At 34.3% G+C, this 24,392-nt stretch overlaps 1 protein-coding gene across 3 annotated transcripts in view; it reads left to right on the forward strand.

Moving 5' to 3' along the window:
• Positions 1–24,392, forward strand: part of LOC106622839 (probable sodium/potassium/calcium exchanger CG1090) — a 58,769-nt gene that overhangs the window by 27,191 nt on the left and 7,186 nt on the right. The window contains exons 3-8 of one of the 3 annotated variants that reach the window (XM_036361302.2): positions 7,034–7,119; positions 7,187–8,522; positions 19,665–19,910; positions 19,973–20,503; positions 20,684–21,695; positions 24,044–24,232. In XM_036361302.2, the coding sequence (XP_036217195.2) occupies positions 8,520–8,522; positions 19,665–19,910; positions 19,973–20,503; positions 20,684–21,695; positions 24,044–24,232 (1,981 nt within the window). In that variant the 5' untranslated portion in view covers positions 7,034–7,119; positions 7,187–8,519. Of the gene's footprint in view, positions 1–6,915; positions 7,120–7,186; positions 8,523–19,664; positions 19,911–19,972; positions 20,504–20,683; positions 21,696–24,043; positions 24,233–24,392 lie in introns of those variants that run through there. The other 2 variants (XM_036361304.2, XM_070105919.1) reach the window with 2 other exon arrangements.

A 24,392-nucleotide genomic window follows, 5' to 3' on the forward strand; every position in this document is an offset into this window, starting at 1 on the left:
AAAATAACTAAGAGCTATTTAATAAAGCAGGAGGACTAGGCGAAACGTCTCCCATTAACAATTAAATAATTAACGAACTCACATCATGGCCTTCATGGGGCATCACAAAAGTGTCAACAGAGAAATTAAAAATGAAGACATTTAACAGTTTTTCTAAGTGAGTAGTATTTTCCATCTGTGTGATTGTAAAGTTTCCTAATCAGAAAACATTAATAGCAGAAGAAGCGAGGAATTTCCTCTGTGTTCGGAAGACCAAAAGGAGAATGAAAGATCGACTTACCAGTCGTCGAGAAACTCGGTCGAAATTTGGGTATGCATTTTTCGCACAAACGGCTACTTGTGTACAGAAAAATTCTATATTCATGAAACTTGCAGAGTTGTTAAATAAATGATGTAAGATGTAAAATATATTTTTTCTGGACGGGGAATAACACATTCGTTTGCTCTTTGACACACGGTGACCGCCTGTAATGATATGGTACTGATCTTTATCCATTAAACTTTATTCAATTTGGCAGATAACACGCTTTTAGGATTATGGCAGATTTGCTTGCTCCCGTGTGTACTATTGTCAGCTACAAGCTGTGCGCCAAAAAAGATTTTCTATCCGTCAAACACACATAAAAACATTTGTATGTTTTTTCCATTTTTGAATTTTACAATGAGTGCAACAACTTATTTGATCTATGAGTGCATGCACCTCACGTCGATTTGCCAATGAATGCGAATGCTGTAATACGTATTTTGCACACCTTCGTTTGTCTGTGTTGTTTGCTACCGTAATGCCTTAATCGCTCTGAATGAAGTTGGGCAAGCGTAAGTGGTTGTCACCATTGACAATTCAATATTTTCGGGTCGTTGACAATGACGAAAAGTCAAATGCAAATTGAAAAAAAAAAAACAGTAACTATTGCACAGACCGTGAATGGATGGTCAAGCCACATGCGGTTCAATACAGTGTGTGCAAGCATTTTTTGCTCAAACCCCATTCAAGCGCATGCTATTCACTCTACATACATACACCTACATTCATACAAACAAATATGTATACTTAGAAATGTTGAATTTTTCAAAAGATTCAGTTGTTGCAAAAGCCTTTTCACACTTAGTCGGCACAATAGCCGATTTTTGGCACAATGTCGAAGGGGCTATGTCAGCATTGTGGGCCAGTCTAACAAAACAGTTCCACATACATAACATACGATACATGGTGTTTTAGGTTAGATGACAATTGCAACGGTAGGCACATCTGTGCCCTGATTCTCCGTGTAATCGGAAAAGATGAATAAACCAGTGAGTGAATACCGAATGACTTGATGAAAAAATTTCGTTCATTTCTGAGTTACTGAATTTGCGAATTTTCATATTTGTACGTTGGTTATTAGTGTTCCTACATAGCATATGGTGACACCCACTGCGTTGTTGTTTCGTTCCTCGGTTAAGATGCATAAAATAGGCGATAAATTCTTTGCATTATTTCACAATGGAAAATGCTGATGACATTCATCATGGTGCAATGATTTTTGGAAACCTACATTGTACACACACACACATGCATTCATATGTGATAACGCATCTTTGCCACATGACTCTGAGTTTTGCTACGCGGCATCCAAGTCGCTCAGTCAAAATGAACACACTTTCATTTTTGAACTCTGCCAGTGGAAGAAGGCTGTCTATATAATATTACCGCGAAAAATTTCAAAACTTTATTGTTTCACATAATAGTGAAACAAAGTGCATTTGATTGTATTGTCACCTTTGCTTTTGATTGATCTGCCCCATACACATCAATCCATTTACATTTAAGTGCACATACATACATTTATATGCATTAATTGCGTATACTTTCTGTCCCGTGCCGTTTTTATTATAGAACATTAAATACACTACTCGAAAACTAAAATATTAAATACGTGAAATTTTCTATGAAAACGCTCTATTTTTGTGCCTTTTTTGCTATGGAAAGTGAAAAGGAAACTAATGTGAAAATGATGGATGGGATTTTATTCACTACGGATTTGCGACCAAAATGCGCAATTTTATCAATTAATTTTGCGTTTTTGTGGGGTTGTGGTAAAAAAGTATGTGGTACGAAGTTTTTGATATGAACGCAGGTCAATGTGGTTACATAATTATTTTTGTCATATCTATATGCCCGGCAATCAAATCTACTGGTTACGTATTATCTACTTTGAAACTAGTATGAATTAAGAGTCCAACTAGCTAACTAATGTTTATTAATTTCTTAAGTTTACCATTACCATAAATAAATAAATTTATAAAAACATAATAAAAATTTTTTAAAAATAAATATTAGGTTTTTTATTAAATACTGAAATTTTTAAATTGACAATCTTAGATGTTTCAACTTGTGTTGACATGGTCAACCAATTATTTTCGGCTTTGGTATCTTGACGTGCTCATTTTCACAGCCTTCCTTAATAACCAATATATCTACTTTGAAGTCAAGCAGACTAACAGAAATTAGTTTATTGTTATTTATTATTCTTCTAAATCACGGATACTAGTATTCGAGTGGCACGAAACTTTAAGTGAAGGTCGTGAAGTCTTTCCACCTTTGTTAATGACGATAACATCGAGAAAGTTAAAGAAACAGTCCTTGAAGATCCTCGTGTTGACATCAGAGAGATAGCAGATAATCTTAGCATCTCTTGGAGATCGATTCAAAACATTTTGGTTAACGGTCATGCCAAGCGACATGAATACGCTGTCACATTCTTGCATGATTGGCAAAATGAGCTCATCGAATGCCACAGTCAACATTTCAAGTGCTCCAAGGCACTTTATTCCATTTTTAATGCAAAATTTAATATATATTCTTTGGTCCATTTCTTTCAAAAGTCAAAAATCGCAGAGCACATAAAAGCTTGACTAACCTTTTCTGTTGTCAAAAACAAGCTACTAATTGAAATTGGCTCCTAATGCAAGCACATGACAAACATATGCGTCCGATTATAACAAAAAAAAAATATATCGATAATCGAATGTACACAGTCGCGAAAAACCACCTCTTCCTGTGAACACATCTCTTACGTTTTCTCCTATTTCGAACTAATAAAAATATGAAGCTTATTTTTGTGATATATGATAATATATGTATAATATGTAGAAACTCTGAACTCTTGCTTGCAGTTCAGTATCTTAGAATATCTAAATAAAGACTTACCGTCAATATTACATTTTTTTACTCTGCTATTAAGTACACGAATATACTCATAAAACTCGCAACTGAGTCCAAAATATTTAATTCTGAAATCAAACCACCAAAATGTGTTTGATAGTCAATTATTTGCGGTTGTCATCATTTCTAGTAAAATATATCAATTGTGGTGTTAGCACAGTGTGTAGCATGTAAAGGGGACATTTGAAAAATATTGCAGAAAATCGCTTATTGTCTTCCTGTTTCTTAAACAAACAAACATACATAAATGAAAAAGTGTTCATTGCAAACAATACAACGAAATGACGGCGCACGTTTGATGTTTTCTTTTTTGACAACTCTGTCAGACAATTGCTACACTCAGCCGCACCGTCAGAAGTGGCCGACTTTGGTGCGACAATTGACACTAGCAGGACAATTGAACGCCTGCAATGAATACTTGATACCTATTGACACCTTCTCAATAAGAGAAGTTATCTGCTAATTAATAAAATTCTTAAAAAGATTTACAAATGTACAAATTTGATTTGTTAAAAGAATTCTGCGAAATATATTTATAGATGTATGTATGTACGCCTTTGAAAACTATAGAATATAAATGCCTTTGAAAATTTTCTAATTAAGATTTTAACTTGTTTTAATTTTTTGTTTGAATTTAAAATTTATCAAGTGATATCAAAATATAAAAAAGTAATCGAATTCAGTTAAATTTTCAATTCGAGGAATTGAATATAGTTGCGAATTGAACAAACAACTGGATCGACACAATCAAAAGCGGTAGAATTGCAAGCTTCAACGTTCTGACAACAGAGTAAAGAATTCGTATCAATTTTTTTGGTCTCAGAGGGTTGTTCTTAATATGATCTTCCAAAAAGTTGAAAAAAAATATTAAGTAAAGTAAGGTTTGAAATCAAGGCTATCAATATTATCGCTACTAAAAGGCTCCTAAAAATATTTTCGACTCCGCAGAGTTTTGTGTTGCTTAGATTCATTTAGCAGCTTAAGCGGTTTATTTTAAACGCGTTTTCTAGAAACTGGATTTTTTGAATTTGCTGCAGTGATTACTCGGAGATAAATGATACTATAACTATGAAATTTTGTTTTCATGTTCCGTATAGTTCTTCATATAATGACCTACCAGTATTTTGTTCTGATCTGAAATCGAATTTTGGCAGACCAAAACGACCAAAATTCGGGATAAAATTCAACTTTTTTTAAAAACACCGCCAGTCACTTTTTAAATTCTTTTTTCGAGGTCATTGTACCGATAATATCCTCTTGTAAGAAGTTTTTTTCAGGTTTCATCCACGGAGAAGAGCGGAATTACTGCAGCAGTGTAGGAGCGTTTTGAGCGCAATCGGAGATCGCGTGTAGCTCCGATCTCACGACAGTCGGGTCTACGTAACCGGAAATTTAATGTGTATTTTTAAAATATGCTAATATACCCTTAACATTTTAAAATAATTGTACAGTATTTTTTTTTCATTCCCAAACCTGCTTTTTTGTAAGGTATCATACAAGGTGTGCCTATAAAAAACATTATTGACTTGTGGGTCGCTATGAGAAAGCGAGATATTCGGGGGAATAGAAACCAGTATGCAGAGCATTTAAGAAAATTAGGTACTTGAATTCATGGGTAATATAAAATTTGAACTCTGAAGAACGTATTTACGATAAAAGAGAGTGCGATGTCAGAATCTGTAATAGAACTCTTTTTTTTTTTATAATAATCTTAAATAATTTCCTTCAAATGAAATACAAATTTTCTACGCTGACTCATACACACCTCAGTTTTGCACATGCATATATACAAGACATTTAGTAAAAGCTAAATAAATTGTGTGAAATCGATATCAAAGTGACCGTGGAAATCTTGTTGACAACGCCAATATGTCTGGCATGGAACGGAGAGAAGTACACATTCAAACAGATATATATATATATATATATATATATGTATATATAAATATGTGCTTATGTAACCGCATGCCTAATTTTTGACACACATTTTACTTAGGGACACTAGCTATAGAGACAATAGCCTGCCAGGACGCTTCCACAATAATTTATTAATGTGTCGAGATGCGCATAGAAAGAGTCATAGAGGTGCCAAAGCGTTATTCGAAACACAGATATTCAATATATTTCATATGGAGAGTATGTATTGTATATATATATATGTATGTATATACATATGCATGTGCGTCGATATCTTTAGGTAAGTGCGATCATTGCCGATCATATTGTATCATCGAAATGTCAGCGCACAGATGCTCAATGCAGTTTGAAGAAGACTTCTTTGTACGAGCGCTGCTTATTGTCTGTCAATATGTATATGTATGCAAGTGTATGTAAGTATACAAAAAAATTGAAGAATGCCACTCAAGAGTGTACTTAGTTTAAGAAAGCAGCAAACAAACAAACGGCGCTGGAATATTTGAATGGCAAGAGGGTGTTTGTGCAGCAGACTGAGGCAACGCCAATCCTTTTGAGATCTCAATAAAGGAACTTATTGTGGACAAATTTATAGTGATCGAGAGTTCTTTTAAATATATAATTATAAGTGTGTATATGTATGTGTATGCATTGGTGTGTGTTTGAGGGCAGTACCCCTCACCGAGAGTATCTTTTGACTTTTAGCAGGAATCAATTTATTTTATGCGGAATAATCGTGTTGATGGTTACGTACTCGCCCCTTTTTTCCACTGGTATTCCATTTTATTATTGCATGCGTCGCCTTATTGTGTACGAGTTTCGCTATTTTATTTTTGTGGTTGATATTCAGTGCAATCGCATTTTACTAAATACTCATTCTCGTTGTTGCGATCGGAATTGTTACAAATCATCGCAGAAATCCAAGGTACTCCTGGGCAGCGCTAAATATTCATCCCTGCGTTGCCGGATCCGGTAGTAACGCACACATACATGCACATATATTTATTAAGGCCAACGATATTTGGTTATCTAGTTTTCCGCAATTGCAAAGGTGAAGAAGGGTGGAAGTAATTTTAATTTATGATGTCAATTTTGCATTGTGGTTTTGTCACTATGATTTTCATTGTAAACAGTTAGGCATCCATGCGGCTGGTTGTCGCTTTTAAGGCGTTTAAATGGCGTTTGAAGGCAACCTAATGCAATAGTTGGTAGATTTTAGGATATGTACACACATACTCACTTAAAGGCATATTTTATCCTCCTTGGTCGGTCAGCAACTGCCTATATAATTTTGGTCATGTGCGCAGTGTGGTATCAGTACTTTACTCTCTTGGCTGATTGACACTAATTTGAAAGACCGAGTGGGATTCAGTTCTTCATCATTTGCTATTTCCCAAACACCTACTTCTGATACCACCAGTTAGTATCATTGAGTTGAAAACTCTGCATCTATTCGGACGTAAGCAGGGCAGTGTAGTCACTAATTCTTAAGTCGCTAATTATTTCATGATATGTGATATTTGCCGACGGCAAAGCCTCATAATTATCTTAATATATTTTTCCCAGAAAATTTTTCGTGATCACTCGAATGACCAGTTTTTTTACCATACATTATATATGTATGTATATACATATATTATCGGAGAGCACAAAATCGTATATTACCAGGAAAAGAGGATTAACAATTAAAAAACTGTGTTTTTATTGTATTTTTATCAATTAAACTAGTAGTATTTATCAAAGCCTCATTTGTTATTGCTCAAAAATTTTTTTTTTTTTATATATTTGATATTTCATTAAAAATTTTTTATCTGCAAAACTTATTTTGGGTAACGGTGTTGCCATTATCAAACAATATATAATATAAGCAATTATTTATACTCAAAAAATATCACTCTCTCTTACTCTCACTAGTGGTTGCGCTCAATGAACTTGGACTTGCGCTCTGCGAACTTTTGGTGCGTAACGGTAAATAAATACGAATGCCACAACGTTGGTATGTAAGCCATCATATAATTTATATTTAATTGTACATGTGTACGTTAATAAGTGAATTCATATACGCAGATTAATGATTAAAAATCTATGCTATTTTTGTTCTTCAACTCTGTCTTGTGGAGCGCAGCGATTGTGTGGTGAATAGCGCAAAATTCATAGATACCATGGTGAGCCGAAGACTGCTTGTCGTACTAAAGTCGTCAAGCTTCTGCGACAAACGTAAAGAGTGAAGCACAAGAGGTGCATAGGAAACGACAACCAACAACAAGGTGAAAGCAGCGGCAGCAGTAACGACAGCTTTGGCTCCAACAGCGCCAACTTGTACCACCGCAGGCAATGCACGAACAGTCGCTTAGCAGTAGCACAGCAGTGGTGCCGTCGTGACAATCGATGCGGTGGTGAAAAGTCAGTACAATTCTACGGTCTTCCCTTTATGGAAGGACGGTCGCACTCTTGGCCACAATGTGTTATTATTGAAGAAAAAAATTAAACTGAATAAATTAAGTGTAAATAAAATTTAATATAATATAATATAGCGCAATTACAAATAAGCAAGTCAATAATGCTATGCATTCGAGTGTGAAATGAAGTGTTGTTTTCCGACTGAAAAGTAGTGAGGCTCTTGCGTATAAGAAAAATTTTCAATGAGCAACTTGAAATTGTTTTATTCCTTCTGCTTTTTCTGCAAATACGCAACAACATAATATTCTGTGTATCTGAAAACTGTAACGCCACCACCACAGCGCCCAACCACCCAACCGAACACCCACTTTTACGCTGCCATCACACGATTGCAATTGTGTGTCATACCGAAAAAAAAAACCAAAACTCAGAAAAATAATGAAAAAGTTAAAATAAAAAAAAAAACAGGCAAGCCAAATGGAAAAAGTGTATACAGGAAGAAAGGGCTGCGACAAAAACCTCTTCAGTGACAAAGCAAATGGTGCTAATCGCGGTACAAGCGGAGTCTGAATAATCGAATTGAGTGAGACACACATTCTGACCGAGTGAAAATCGGACGTAAAATACAACGAAAAGAACGTCGAGAAAACAATAGTGTTTCACTTTTTTATTAGGAAATATTTTTACTAATGAAATGTGCAATTTTAATGCCAACACCTCGTTAGTCATTATACATACAACTGTGTAAATCGTCACACACATACACAAACACAAATATATGTGTGATTTCAAATCCAAAAAGACTGAAAAGTGCAAATGCAAGTGACAGTGAAAATAAGATAAACGCGTTTAATATTGCAGCCACGAAGTTAAGCAGGTGTAAGCTGTGCGAATATCCTTTGAGGAAACAATCAAAATAACAATAGCGCTTTGGAGACAAAGCTCAAATAATCGGAACAACTACAACAACACAAACAGACACACAAAAATATAATACAAAATGGTTAGTACGAGTCGCAAAACGAAAGAAATAATATGTAATAGGCAAAGTAGAATTTACTACAATGAAAATGGCACACACACACACTCACTCGTATGCATGTAGCTTTGTATCGCGCTACGGCGCCTAATATGCCTTTATTCTATACTAGTATACAGTCTTTGAAATGTACCACCTTACCTTTGCTTTTCACCACACTGCTGCGCGTACACGTACACAATTCCATACAAACAGACACACGGAGGCGTAAACAAGTGTGTGTGTGAGTAAATGCCGTTAAGAGGCGCACAGCGAAAACACACACACTCACATGTCGGTGTTCTTTATATTTGTTCATTTTCATTTCCTACCTGCTGGCCTACCCCGCAAAGTATGCTACACTTTCTTCATAGGTACCATTGAGCTTAACATACTATAAATAGCATAACTGCATAAACACATACATATACACTACTTATGTATGTAGGTATGCATGAATTCTAATAACGCGCAGCCACGGTAGAAATTCGCTTCGAATATTTTGCACAAAAGGCAGTTGCATCATTGTACGAGTGTATACATATGTATGTGTGTGCGTCTCTAAGCCAAGTTGAATAAAAATTGAGATCAAATCAAAAGAATTGCCCCGTGCTTTTGTTTAGCTGATTGCTTTGATTGACAGCACGGCGTTAAATGAGCAGCAAAAACACCGAAAAAAATGCCGAAAAACATACTTTTGTAATAGATTCGCACATACTTTCAAATATGTGTGTCTGTATTTAGAAAATATATATTTACGCAATTTTTTAAATCAGAAGTGATAAACTTTTGTAACTGCAGATGTGTGTATGCGTGTGTTTACAGTGGTTTCTAAATTTTTCAGCAAATTGAAAGGAAAGATAATTGAAAAATGGAAAATGTTTTATAACTTCCAATTTTATTCATTGCTTCGCTTTACTTACATTTCTGTTCTACCTGCTGATTTTTTGACGATAGTTTTGACTGGTATCTAGCGAATGACACGCGTGATGTTATACTTCAAGACCTGAATCGAAGCGGGATTGTCCGCATAGACTTTAGACTTTACATATCCCCACAGGAAAAAGTTTAACGGTGTGATATCACACGATCTTGGCGGCCAATCGATCGGCTTAAAACGTGAAATTATCTACTTACTGAAGTGTTCTCTCAATAATAATATGTGGGAAATAATGATATATGGCGATATGTGGGAAGTGGCGACGTCTTGTTGAAACCAAATGCCGCCGAGATCACGAGCTTCAAGTTCAAGCATCAAATAGTCGTTTGTCATGGCGTTTTAATCGGTATGATTTTAGAAGAAATATGAACCGATGATTCCACCAGCCCACAAATCACACCAAACCGTTGTTTTTTATGGATGAAATGGCAGCTCTTGAATCTCTTCAGGTTGCTCTTTGTCCTAAATGTGGCAATTTTGCTTGTTTACATACCCATTGAGCCAGAATTGGGCTTCATCGCTGAACAAAAAATGACTCGAAAACCTTGGATCTTCTGGGAACTTTTCAAGAGCCCATAAAGCGTATTTTGTGCACTTTCAATTTAAGATCTCGACGTAAAATGCGTTTTGTGAACATGGCAGTGGTCCGATTATGCCCTTCTACGAATTCGTCCTTACTTTTTTGTCAAGGAACTTGTATACCTAGTTTCATTAAGATATCTTAATTTGTACTCTAATTATCGCTTGCATGGACGGATGGACGCTGTATGTCAGTCACTCGAATTTTAACTCGCCGCATCATACTGATCATTTATATACCCTATATCTAACTCGATTATTTTTAGGGGATATAAACAACCGTCAGGTGAACAAACTATTATACTCTGTAGCAACATGTTGTAAGAGTATAATAAGCAGGTTTATGATTGAGGGCGAAAAGCTCTTCCAGCACTTCCAACTTCCTGCAAGATTAATTTTACTGGATTAGGTTAGATAGATTAGGTTAGGTTTAATCGCTAACCTTCAAGGTGGCGACCGCACTTGAACTACTATACACACTTCTCTGTGAAGCCGTAAAATATATATCCTAAAATCAGATCTTATAAGTCGAAAAAGCGCCTTGAGGCCAGTACAAATCTACTTAAGCGTATTATTTCTACTCCCACCAGCCCAGTGGGAGGTCTGAAAGTGTGCGCTATCAAGTGTTTAAGTCTTGATCTCACCAAAGCGAGAAAGTCAAAAAGGCAGTGTTGAGATGTTCCTACTTTTATATTGTTTCTACAATTGGCATCTAGTAAGATTCTCAACCTTACCGCGTGGACACCGATAGGACAATGACCAGCTAGAACCCTTACACTAACTAAACTTTATAGAAACGTCATTATTTTTTTTTTTGCCAGAGAAACGAGAGTTGTTTGCTAGTCGTTATTTGATATTGATATTATTCGTTTCAACACCGGAAATAGTTGGTCAAATGACCTACAGAAGTATATACATATTTTAAGAATACACAGTAACATTTTTGAAGAAAAAATAAAATATTTTCAAAGTAACACGTGATCTCTGATGGCGTTAACAAAAGGGTCCTCCACTGCTGCAGTGATTCCGGGCCACGAAGAAGGATAAAAGCTAAAAAGAAATCTAATTGGCGACAAAAACCAAAAAAAACTGATAGGACATTCTATTCACCAAACGTTAACTTATTTTTTGCAGTGTATTCTGTAATATATTACAATAAATCATAACAAAATAATGGACAAATTAAATATTGACAGAAAGAATAAAAAAAAACTTATTTCCACTTAATAGAAAAGTTTTATGTGAACTCTTTCATGAGATACTGTTGACAATATGTATATGTATTGGTATGTATGTATATGCAAGCGATTATAGCACTGCATAGGGACATTCGTTTACTGCGAAGTGATGATTGTGGTTTTGGGAAACTTGGGTCATAGGGACGTATGAAAGTGTCTGGCGCCAATAGACTCCGTGCAGTGACACATAAACTGGATGACATCGTTTTGCCCGTCGATTTATTGTAGTTGTTGAATTGAATCGGTAACTTTCCGAATTTGTATGATGTAAGCAGTCGCCACAGTACTAACAAATTCCTATCTATTGTACTATATACATTTAAACATATATTTGATATTACGCAATACACATATTAATATTTATGTGTGTATGGGAAAATATGTTTTATATGTGAATATGTGTGCGCAACTACGAGCATCTACGTCATCTTTGCTTGCATCCTTGCGCATTGCGTACGTTAACGCACACACATATATATATATATGTAAACACACACACACATATATATGTATATGTACTCGTCCATAAGTGAATACAACTGAATATTAATTTTTTTATTTGTTGATTTAAGTTGGCGTCGCTGAAGTTATTACATTTATTAAGTCATCCGTCGAATGGCACAAATTCCAAGTGAAAAAGTTTATAAAAGCTTATAATCGCTCTTTCCATCTTAAGTTCTCACTACTTGGCGCTTATTACTGTGGAGGGCTGTTAGTCGCACGTTTTCTTGCCAATGCATGCAACAAAAGTAGTCAAAGTAACCGGCAGAGGCCATCACCCTAACCTGACGCTGTCAAAATATAAGAAAAAGCTCACATATTCATAGAGATATACTATAAATACATAAGTATGTACTTATGCATATACTTTTTGTATCGTTTCTTGTTATTCATTATTTTGTATTTTATGTTTTGGCCTGTGCTGTTAGCGTTTCGTTCCAACGAGTCGGCTAAGGAAAACTGTAAATCGATAAAGCAGAGAACGTAAAACAATGAGAAGGTGCAGGTTCGACAGCGAACAATTTGTAGAAATTTATCAAGGAGTTCACCACAGATGCACGAGAAACAAATAACATTTTTCGCTTTTATAACAGCGGTGAATCTGTACACATACGCTCTCTTACCATAACCAACCGACGAATATTGAAGAGAATATAATATGTGAGCAAAACTGGGCATATTGATATACCATTTGAAATATATTCCCTTTTATTGAACTATTATTTATTATTTTTTAAATTATTTTATGTTAATTCATTTTTACTTTATTATGAGAAATATATCAAAATACTTTATAAGTACTTAATAGGTATTTTGATATATTTCTCAAAATAATTCATTAATTGTACTTGACACCATTATGGAGTCATAAAAGTACAGAATTGTGTTTTGCCGTCGGTATTTCACATTCATGCTTCAATTTTTCTTTTCAAATGCATGTGTAAACATATAATATGTAACAGGACATACATATATTATGTCGTTTACACATTTGTATGTATTTTTATGTAGATATGTACACTCATTACTTCATGTGAAAATTCCGTTGACACATTTTTTGCTTTTATGTCAAAGAGTCAATCTGTCGAAGAACTGACGCAACGACAAAGTGTCACAACATTGTGTTGTTGGTAGAAAATCCGAGATGTGCCATACACACTCTTACAAACATACATCGCATATGGGCAAGTGCAAAGTCAATGTGTGTACAAAAAAATCGAACGTACTTACGTAAATTCTTTGACAAATACAGTCAATCCCGGTTAAGTGCCAAAACCAAAGATGCAGATTTTTTGTGCTTTGTAGTACATAAGCGATTGTGGTACTTAAGCGAGTGGTACCAAAAATATTATTTCTATGTATTTAAAAAAAAATTACCGTTTTTTTTAAAAAATTAAGAAAAAAAAGTGAGATGCAGCAAGACACCGGCAGATAAGAGGGATTGGAGGAGTGATACTTAACCGGGGTTTACTGTATACATAAATCAGAGGAATATTGAATATTTTCTTTAAAAAGTTTCTTGAATTGTAAATCGACAAATTTACTATGTTGTCACTTTTATTCTAAAATATTTTAATACTCATATTTGAGGGGTTGTCACTTTTCCCTTCTAGAGGGAATATCAGAAATTTGTTCAATTTATGATTTTTAGCTTTTGCTATCGTCGCGAAAAGACGCTTGTAGGCAAACGCATGCTCGGGGAGATGTGTAAGGCGTTTGCTTTTATGAATGAAACGACTTAGCTTATTGCTTGTGCGCCAGCGTTCATGAATGAAAATGTTGTTGGTGTGTGATTTACTACAAATTTAGGATTTGTCAATTTGGCTGCCATATTGATTTCTGGTGCTGATGCTATTTGAGACAATTGTTGTTTTTGTACAACAATGTTTGTATTTTGCCTATTGGCTGATGTACTTACATTTGTACGCTTAAAGGTATGTAGATTTGTGTATGCATTACTAATTTTGCGCGGTCGTACGCATATTTGTACATACATACTTACATATAGAGCAGTGCGCTCACATGTTTTCATTGATAATTGGTAATATATTATTACAAGTATATTATATAATATAACATATTGATGTACATACATATGTACATACATAAACTATTAATTCTGTAACAACTGAAATTAGAAAATTATGAAAATAGTAAAATATCATTTCTTGCATAATCTTTCACATTTTATCAATGTAGAATTTGCGCAAAAAAATAATAATTTATCAATTTTTCATCATAAAAATCGTTTATATGGCAAAAAATAATCATGCATATGTGAAGTGGCATTTGTATTTCTTGTTTTCTCATTCATTTCATTTCATTTTTCTCTTTATATTGGTAGATACGTATTTTGTCAGAGAACGTTGTTAAAAATTCTCATTTCTGTTAAATAACAGCAAAACTATACAGAAAGTGGTGAACTCCTTGATCTCAATTTTTCAGCCAACCAATCGAGCATCATACAAAATTCAATTTGCACCTTCTCATTGTTTTACGTTCTCTGGATAAAGTGTGTAAATGCCAATGTTGAACCAGAGAACGTAAAACAATGAGAAGGTGCAAATTGAATTTTGTATGATGCTCGATTGGTTGGCTGAAAAATTGAGATCAAGGAGTTCACCACTTTCTGTATAGTTTTGCTGTTATTTAACAGAAATGAGAATTTTTAACAACGTTCTCTGACAAAATACGTATCTACCAATATAAAGAGAAAAATGAAATGAAATGAATGAGAAAACAAGAAATACAAATGCCACTTCACATATGCATGATTATTTTTTGCCATATAAACGATTTTTATGATGAAAAATTGATAAATTATTATTTTTTTGCGCAAATTCTACATTGATAAAATGTGAAAGATTATGCAAGAAATGATATTTTACTATTTTCATAATTTTCTAATTTCAGTTGTTACAGAATTAATAGTTTATGTATGTACATATGTATGTACATCAATATGTTATATTATATAATATACTTGTAATAATATATTACCAATTATCAATGAAAACATGTGAGCGCACTGCTCTATATGTAAGTATGTATGTACAAATATGCGTACGACCGCGCAAAATTAGTAATGCATACACAAATCTACATACCTTTAAGCGTACAAATGTAAGTACATCAGCCAATAGGCAAAATACAAACATTGTTGTACAAAAACAACAATTGTCTCAAATAGCATCAGCACCAGAAATCAATATGGCAGCCAAATTGACAAATCCTAAATTTGTAGTAAATCACACACCAACAACATTTTCATTCATGAACGCTGGCGCACAAGCAATAAGCTAAGTCGTTTCATTCATAAAAGCAAACGCCTTACACATCTCCCCGAGCATGCGTTTGCCTACAAGCGTCTTTTCGCGACGATAGCAAAAGCTAAAAATCATAAATTGAACAAATTTCTGATATTCCCTCTAGAAGGGAAAAGTGACAACCCCTCAAATATGAGTATTAAAATATTTTAGAATAAAAGTGACAACATAGTAAATTTGTCGATTTACAATTCAAGAAACTTTTTAAAGAAAATATTCAATATTCCTCTGATTTATGTATACAGTAAACCCCGGTTAAGTATCACTCCTCCAATCCCTCTTATCTGCCGGTGTCTTGCTGCATCTCACTTTTTTTTCTTAATTTTTTAAAAAAAACGGTAATTTTTTTTTAAATACATAGAAATAATATTTTTGGTACCACTCGCTTAAGTACCACAATCGCTTATGTACTACAAAGCACAAAAAATCTGCATCTTTGGTTTTGGCACTTAACCGGGATTGACTGTATTTGTCAAAGAATTTACGTAAGTACGTTCGATTTTTTTGTACACACATTGACTTTGCACTTGCCCATATGCGATGTATGTTTGTAAGAGTGTGTATGGCACATCTCGGATTTTCTACCAACAACACAATGTTGTGACACTTTGTCGTTGCGTCAGTTCTTCGACAGATTGACTCTTTGACATAAAAGCAAAAAATGTGTCAACGGAATTTTCACATGAAGTAATGAGTGTACATATCTACATAAAAATACATACAAATGTGTAAACGACATAATATATGTATGTCCTGTTACATATTATATGTTTACACATGCATTTGAAAAGAAAAATTGAAGCATGAATGTGAAATACCGACGGCAAAACACAATTCTGTACTTTTATGACTCCATAATGGTGTCAAGTACAATTAATGAATTATTTTGAGAAATATATCAAAATACCTATTAAGTACTTATAAAGTATTTTGATATATTTCTCATAATAAAGTAAAAATGAATTAACATAAAATAATTTAAAAAATAATAAATAATAGTTCAATAAAAGGGAATATATTTCAAATGGTATATCAATATGCCCAGTTTTGCTCACATATTATATTCTCTTCAATATTCGTCGGTTGGTTATGGTAAGAGAGCGTATGTGTACAGATTCACCGCTGTTATAAAAGCGAAAAATGTTATTTGTTTCTCGTGCATCTGTGGTGAACTCCTTGATAAATTTCTACAAATTGTTCGCTGTCGAACCTGCACCTTCTCATTGTTTTACGTTCTCTGGTTGAACCTACATCGGTGACAACAAGGCAACATACAGTAATGCTGAAGGAAACACGAACGACAACGCTGTCGTCACCGCCATCATTTCCACAGTCACCGACCACACCACCACTACCGTTGCTGTACGTAGATGACGATTTACACAGATGATGTGTCGTCGTTCCCAATGGGCGAGACGCCCCCATGTAGTTATGCACTACATATGTATATATATATATATATATGTATGTATATGCACGTGTGGTTACTATCTCCTCTATAGTTTCATATTTGCCGCTGCTCCCAACTTTTTCTTGTTTTTATCATTCTCTGTTATGACTATTTAAACACTGTAAGAACTTAAAAGCAATGTTAAGCATCACGTGATAAGCAAAATGCTAAGGCGTCCTTGTACGTAAATTTATTATTTTAACTGAGTGTGGCAAAATTGGTCAGTTTACATACGAAAAACTTTAACTATGCTGTGTTTTCAATCGATATCTTCATTGAAGAATTAATTTTCTTAATTCAATGCTATTATACACATAGGTATAGCAAATATATAAAAAAAACAAGAGTTTCGGCTGCATCGTAGCTAACGGGTGATCCAAGTAGAGGTACTTTTTCCAATAGCCTTTTTTGGCAGATAACGTGTGAGTCGTGTCAAGCTGTCATGTTATTTTTGTTCAGTATTATTTGACATTTCATCATGGAAAGACCTATGCCTGAACAACGTTTACAAATCGCCTAACTTTGTTACGAAAACTCACGTTCTGTAAATAATGTGTTTCCCGCGTTAGACTTTTTGCTGTGGAGATATGTAATGTCTAAAGTCTATGTGGACAATTCCGCTTCGATTCAGGTCTTGGAGTATAACATTCGCTAGTTACCAGTCGGAATGGTTGAACGAGTCATCGAAAATCGGACTCAACAGATGGACCCTGTAAGACGTAGCCGTGTCCAACCTTTGAAAGAGATCATCTTCAAAAAATAAATGCCAAAGAATGTTCATTCGAATGATAACATACATTCCCCATTGAAATTTAATTTTCTGTGTTTTTTTCTTTAAAAAAGTAGTGAAATTTGAAATGGATCACCCTATATAATACCCTTCACAAGTGGATTTCTTATAGCAATCATTTACTTGACTAAATCTTAAAACATAACCGGCCAATTGTTTGCATCCAGCGTAAAACGTTTTGCTAGTTCTTTCTAGCCCCTTTGTTTGATAACAAACATGTATGTACAATATAAACAACCTTCAAGTCGAATTAAATTGACTTAGTAAGAAAAAAAAGTATATTTTATTAAGATCTCTCCCTGGTTTTGATCGATCACTTTAAATGACAGCTATATGCTATAGTGATTCGATCTGGACAATTTGCTTGGAGGCCATAACGTTGCCTTTGGCATAAAAAAGTTTTCGATACAAAGACTTGGGTTTGATAGATCTGCTTGTATGGCAGCTATACCGGCGGTTCCGACAAATGAGCCGTTTCTTAGGGAGAAGAGACGTGTGCAAACTTTCGGATCAATATCTCAAAAATTTAGGTACTAGTTCGCGTATATGCAAACATATGGACATGGCTAAACGGACTCAGCTAGCCACACTGATCGTTTATATAAGTATAAACTTTATGGCGAGACATTCTGAGTGATTTTAAACTATTAAGTTATGTATAGTATGTTTTCCATGATTATTTTAGATTTTTGAAAAATCTTGATATAAGACTTACTGGATAGACACACTTTCGTACACGTTTGAAATATCAAAATGTATCATACAAATTTACTCACGAAGCGTCGAATGGTTTCCTTACTAATTAGTTTCCACATGCTGATTATTTTCTTTACTACATGATTTGCTTAATCCACCAAAATTATGATCAGGAAGGAAACAATACAAAGAATTTCCCATTTTTCCGAATCTATAAATATCACACACATTACAATATTCACTCGAAACAACGATTGACTGTCTGTTATAAAAGAGTTCTTTTATGAGCTTAATCCCTTATCCGTATGCCCATATAAAGCGACTCAAATGTTCAAATCGGTTAAAACAGCCAGTGAAAGATGGTGACTCTTGGTTCTATAAAATATAGCTATTTGTGTTAACCTCACCTTTTTTCATTGTTACGGCTAAGAAATATCAGTAAAAAGCCTCGTGGTGTCAGTTCTCATTTATCTTCCCGCACTAATCGATCCAAGCACAAAATATTTATTTTTATAATTAAATTGAGAAATTTTTATTATTTTTATTTTTTATATTTTTCCGAAATTGCGTCTTGTCCTTTATTTTTCAGCAATTATCTACATTTGTATAATTACTAAACTTTCAAAGACAAAACAGCTATAAAAATATGACTCTGCAAATTCACTTAGATTCCCTAGACTGCAAATACATATGTACTTACAAAAACACATTTTTTCTGTAAATAATACTTATAAATAAATATGTTTATGAACTTATTTTTCCATGTCTAGAAAAAAAGACTGACCCCGAATTGCATTAAAACAAATGCAGTTATATTCGAAGAAAAAAAAAAATTAGATAAAGTAAAAGTTAACTCTATGTGGTAAATGACTGAATGTATCGAATTACGAAGCAGTAAACCATTTGACTAGGCTTCCGCGCCAATATGTTATGCCGTTTGCGTTGTTGGTTCGTACTTAGTACTCTGAGTAATTTTATTATATGTATGAGAAAACTATGAAGCTATTAGGGGTACTCAAAGATACTAAAACTTAAGTCATTTGTCGAAATTATCTAAAAATTTTGTGAACCACTTCATAATAAATAATGCTTGTGCCGAACATTAAAACTAAATATATTTTTGGAAACATAAATAAGTTAAATTAAATGTCATACATTTCTCAGTCTCCCCATTTCTTCTTCATTAAAGCACCCACATTTCCCACACTCCTAGAAAATGAGAAAACGTTAAAGAAATTATACGATTATTATTAAGCTTTCTCAAGCGACTGATGGACGTTTAAGTAACTTCTTGATATCAAAAAAATTCTCGGAGGTTTGGCATTGATTTCAAATTTAGCTTTGATCTCTTGAGATGATTTGATGGGCAGACGTTTAGTCTTAAAACAGCAAATTAATAAAAGAAGTGAGTTTGGATAACAGAGTCTGCCTAACTCTTCAGCTCTCATTTGTAACTTCGAGTTAGATAATAATTGACTTTTTGTATAGAAATCATTCACCAAAATCGAAAACGTAGAACATATAAATTGCTCAATTTCACCCATTTACACCATTAGACTTTCTAATTTTTTTTTATTATTCTAAACGTTGCCGATTTTAATTCACAGATTGTACGAAGAAGAAGCCGTCGAGCACGCATGTGGAATATGGGACTATTGTTCCTTATTTACTACTGTGTTAGTGTGTACTCGGCCAAGAGTGAGGGAAAGACGGAGAGTATGTTCAATGCCGAGAATTTACAAGAAGAAGGCGATAGTGGATTGGATGAAGCAGGCAGTAACGGACCCTCAGATAGTGATCTTGCGGATGCCGATGTGATGGATAGTACACTCAGCTCTATAACTACAACGGAGGCAAAATTTTTTTAATACCAAAATTTCATATACCTCCATGCTCATATTTAATTTAATTTTAGACTACGATTATGACAACGGAAGCCACACACACCGCTGCCAAACACGCAGTTCCCACTTGGCGACCAAAACGAAATTGTACCCCGCCCGCCATAGAACAATTTCCCCAGCCATTGATGGGTAAATGGGCACGTCAGCATGGTGGACTCGTCATTCACGTACTCGTTGCCATTTTTACGTTCTTTGGTTTGGCTATCGTTTGTGATGAATACTTTGTTGCCAGTTTGGATCGTCTGTGTGAAGAATTGAAGCTGTCACCCGATGTGGCGGGCGCTACTTTCATGGCAGCGGGTAGTTCCGCGCCCGAATTAGCCACGGTGGTGATTGGTGTATTTTTCGCCAAGGACGATATCGGCATTAGCGGCGTTATTGGCTCGGCGGTGTTCAATATAATGTTTGTAATATCGGTCTGTGCACTATGCTCTGGAACTGTGTGTCAACTGAATTGGTGGCCATTGGTGCGTGATTGCTTCTTTTATAGTCTCTCCATATTGGTGATGTTGATTATCATCTTTAATGACGTTATATCTTGCGTAAGTAGAACAATTTAGGGTCATTTAAATAGTTAAACATTATTGTTACTCTTGCACTGATGTCTACATATAGAAGTGGAATATTTTCCAACAGCTTTTTCAAAATATTTTCCTCGCCTTTGCGCTTTACTGGAAATTATCTCTTAACTAATTGCATATATTTCGCTTTTTTATATATAGTATGAATCCGTATTCATGTTGCTATGCTATGTGGGATATTGTGTGGCGCTACATTTCAATACGGAGCTGGAGCGTTGGGCTTTGTCCCTAAATCTACCATTCAAGTTGCCCACAAAGGAAGAACAATCATCACTGGTAACATATAAGAATATGCCGGACAACTCATATACACAAGGCACTCAGCAGCAACAACAGCAAACAAGTCTTACACAAGACGGTGCATCTGGTTCACAACAACAGCAACAGGCAACAAACGAATACCAAAGCTATGGAGAATCAAATACTAGTTGGGATCCAAACGCCGCTTGGGGCGATGAATCGTCCACAAATTCAGTGGGAGTCAGTGTTAGATACGGCCAACCGCCTGGCGAAGATGACTGGGGCACGAATACGTTCTACGCCTCTGGACCCGGATCGGGACAAGATAATATGGCTTATAATCCTGATCAACCGGATGCCGTCGTCACAGAAACAAATACAAATGGTGACGGCAGCAAACCGACTGTGGGTAAACCACAACCAGCTGGTGTTGAATATTATAAATCAGCTGATAAATCGAAAGAGGCACGCCCCAATCCATTAGAACGTCCCACGGAAGGCGGACTTCCAACACTGATCGCCTGGTATGTCGTCTATCCCATACATTATTTATGCAAGAAAACTATGCCAGATTGTCGCACCGAAAAATACCGCAATTGGTATCCATTCACATTTATTGTATCGATGATATGGATCTCGTTCTATTCATATTTTATGGTTTGGATGATAACCGTGATTGGTTCAACATTGGCCATACCAGACACGGTTATGGGATTGACATTTGTGGCTGCTGGTGTATCTGTACCCGATGCCCTAAGCTCAATAGCGGTAATCAAAGAAGGCTTCGGCGATATGGCCGTATCGAATGCGATCGGCTCGAATGTCTTTGATATCCTAGTGTGCTTAGGTCTTCCGTGGTTTATACAAACGGCCATTATAAAGCCTGGCTCGCACGTCAATGTCATCTCGAAAGGTAAGTATATATTGAGAATATAATTACAGCATTCTATGAGTGTCCAAATGAAATATATGTATGTATTTATGTACATATGTATTTACATAGAAATGTACTTAAATACGTATATGAAACTACTACATAAGTACTTAAGAAAAAACCAATTCCGATGCTGGAGTGATGATTAAGGTCAGAATTGTGCATATGTATGTATGGAACATTTGAATTAATGCATATTTATATATACACACGATTTCAAAAGCACACACTTAAGTAGTTTATGAATTTAAGCTCTAACTGTTTGACAATTAACTGTTTTCTTCATAATACAAAAAAAAAATTAAATAAATTTTGAACACACTCTCACTTTAAAGTTCATTAACGTTCTTTCTTGTTAATAATAGTAAGTTGTATTTAAATTTAACAAACTTTACATTAAAATTTAAGAATTGTTTGATACCATTATAGCATTTTTTCTAAAAATTATTATTCCCAGACAATGCTGAAAGCAACTGAACTGAATCAATTAGCATTTATTTCTATATAAATTATTGTGGATAATGCGTTAATTGACTTCATTAAGAGGCTTTCTGAAATGCGTATAAAATTCTGATCATCATAATTCATATTAAGAGTACTTACTATACATATATGTACATACGTATACCCTTTCAGGAAATCAAAAAAGTACTTCATGATATTTTTGCAACAAACTTCAAGACAACTGAGTTGTAATAGTAATACTGTCCATAAAATTGTTTCAAAACAATTTCATAGAGCATTGGTTAAATTTGTGCCAGCAGCCGCGGTTATACAAATAATGCGAATAAAATTGGTTTGGTGTGAGTTAAAATGTATTGTTTTGAAATAATATTGAGTTTATTAGGTGAAATTTTAAATTTGAGAATTTTTTTTTGTGTAAATATTTTGAAGCTTGTAAACAACAAAAATGTTAAATGATATTATATGCCGATTTTGCGTAATTTGCTGCCTCAACTTATAAAAAATAGGATGATCAAAGCAGCACACACTTTAAGAATGATCTGCAACTGTAGTAAATCAAGAAATACTATTCGCACTTGTAGCAAAACATATAATATATTTCTGATCCCTTTTCCCGGTTTTAGTACATATGTTAAACATTTATTTAAGAAATTGGTGGTACTACGAATATGTCAAAAATATTTAAGTCGACTTGAGGAGGTCCAGGAGTTTTATTAAAAACAGAAATTAATATCTTTTATTTATTAAAAAAAAATCCAAAATTCTGAAGCAAGTTTATAAGATAGAGATAGAAGGCAAAAAAGCAATTGATTTCAAAGTCCTTTTTAACAAGGTGTAGTCTCAAAAACTTGTTAAGCAATTCATTAAGCCCTCAGTTATTAACCTCGAAAAGTTTTATTAAACAATTAAGATAATAAAGCGATGGGAGTAAAATCACATAAACCATTTAGACATATCTCAAAAAATTAAATTTCCTGCAGGGTAATTGGATATATGACGATGAATAAAGTTTTTACGAAAAAATTTAGATTATTATAAACTTATATTTTTTATACTTCATGTAGAAATGAAAATAATTAACGTTAAATAAATAATCGTATAAATTTGATTTTTGTGCACTGAGATTTTTCAAGTAATATTTGAAAAACAAATAACTATTTAGCTGCATAAATCACCTTAATAAATTTTTTTTTTATGTTCAATAAAATTATTCTATTAAATAAAAAATCTATTTTATATGTACCTATGTACATATATCAGACTAACTTAGCAATTATTACAGTATACTTATTTCAATAGTAGTTAAAAGTTAGTTTTTATCGTGGTCCAAGTGACATTTACTGCATAGTAATCCAGAAAACATTGTAATGCACTCGCATTTGCAAAATCTGATCATCACTTATAATACCAATACACAGGTCCGTAGAGAAAACCGGGGTCCGGGGTAATTGTAGTGAATTGTTACAAACAAAAATTTGCAAATAATTGGTGCACATCACCGGGTTCTTCTGAGAACTCAGCCCGGGAGGAATTGCCCCTGATACCCGCTTTGAGGTATCAACATAATTCGCAATATGTTCCGGACCGAGAGGTCAGTCAGTCCTGGGTCAGTTTATAGTAATGTGGTAAATAAATCAATACAAGCAAGGACCTCGAATCAAAATAGTTATACTGTAAAGCGTTTCAATCAGCACTGATTATACATACATTTTTCAATTACACAGTAGTGTTTATGATTAATCGTAGAATTGTCGATTTTTTCTTCACTTCTTCATAGTTGTATTATTAGTATTCGAATTTTATAGTAAATTTATTTTAATTACACTCTCTTTAAAGCAAATTTTGTTTCCTCTCTTTCACAGGTTTAGCATATTCGACCTTATCGCTTTTCTCGACGGTCATCTTTCTCATTATGTCCACACATTTGAACGGCTGGAAATTGGACAAACGACTCGGCATTATACTGATGATTTGGTATTTGTGCTTCATCACATTGGCCTCGCTGTATGAGTTGAACGTATTTGGTTACATGAACCCACCGGAATGCGCCAGTAAATACATTAACAAACTCTTATATATTATATATGCCATATGATCAAATTTGACCCAAAATCACATTTTCATCGTATTTTAACACAAACCCTTAATATCGGCTTCAAAATAAGCTACAAGCATGCCAAGCATACTTAAAGTCAAGTTTCCGTACAGTTG

The sequence above is a fragment of the Bactrocera oleae genome, chromosome 2 (genome assembly GCF_042242935.1).
Source record: "Bactrocera oleae isolate idBacOlea1 chromosome 2, idBacOlea1, whole genome shotgun sequence".
In the NCBI taxonomy this organism is placed as follows: Eukaryota; Metazoa; Arthropoda; class Insecta; order Diptera; family Tephritidae; genus Bactrocera; species Bactrocera oleae.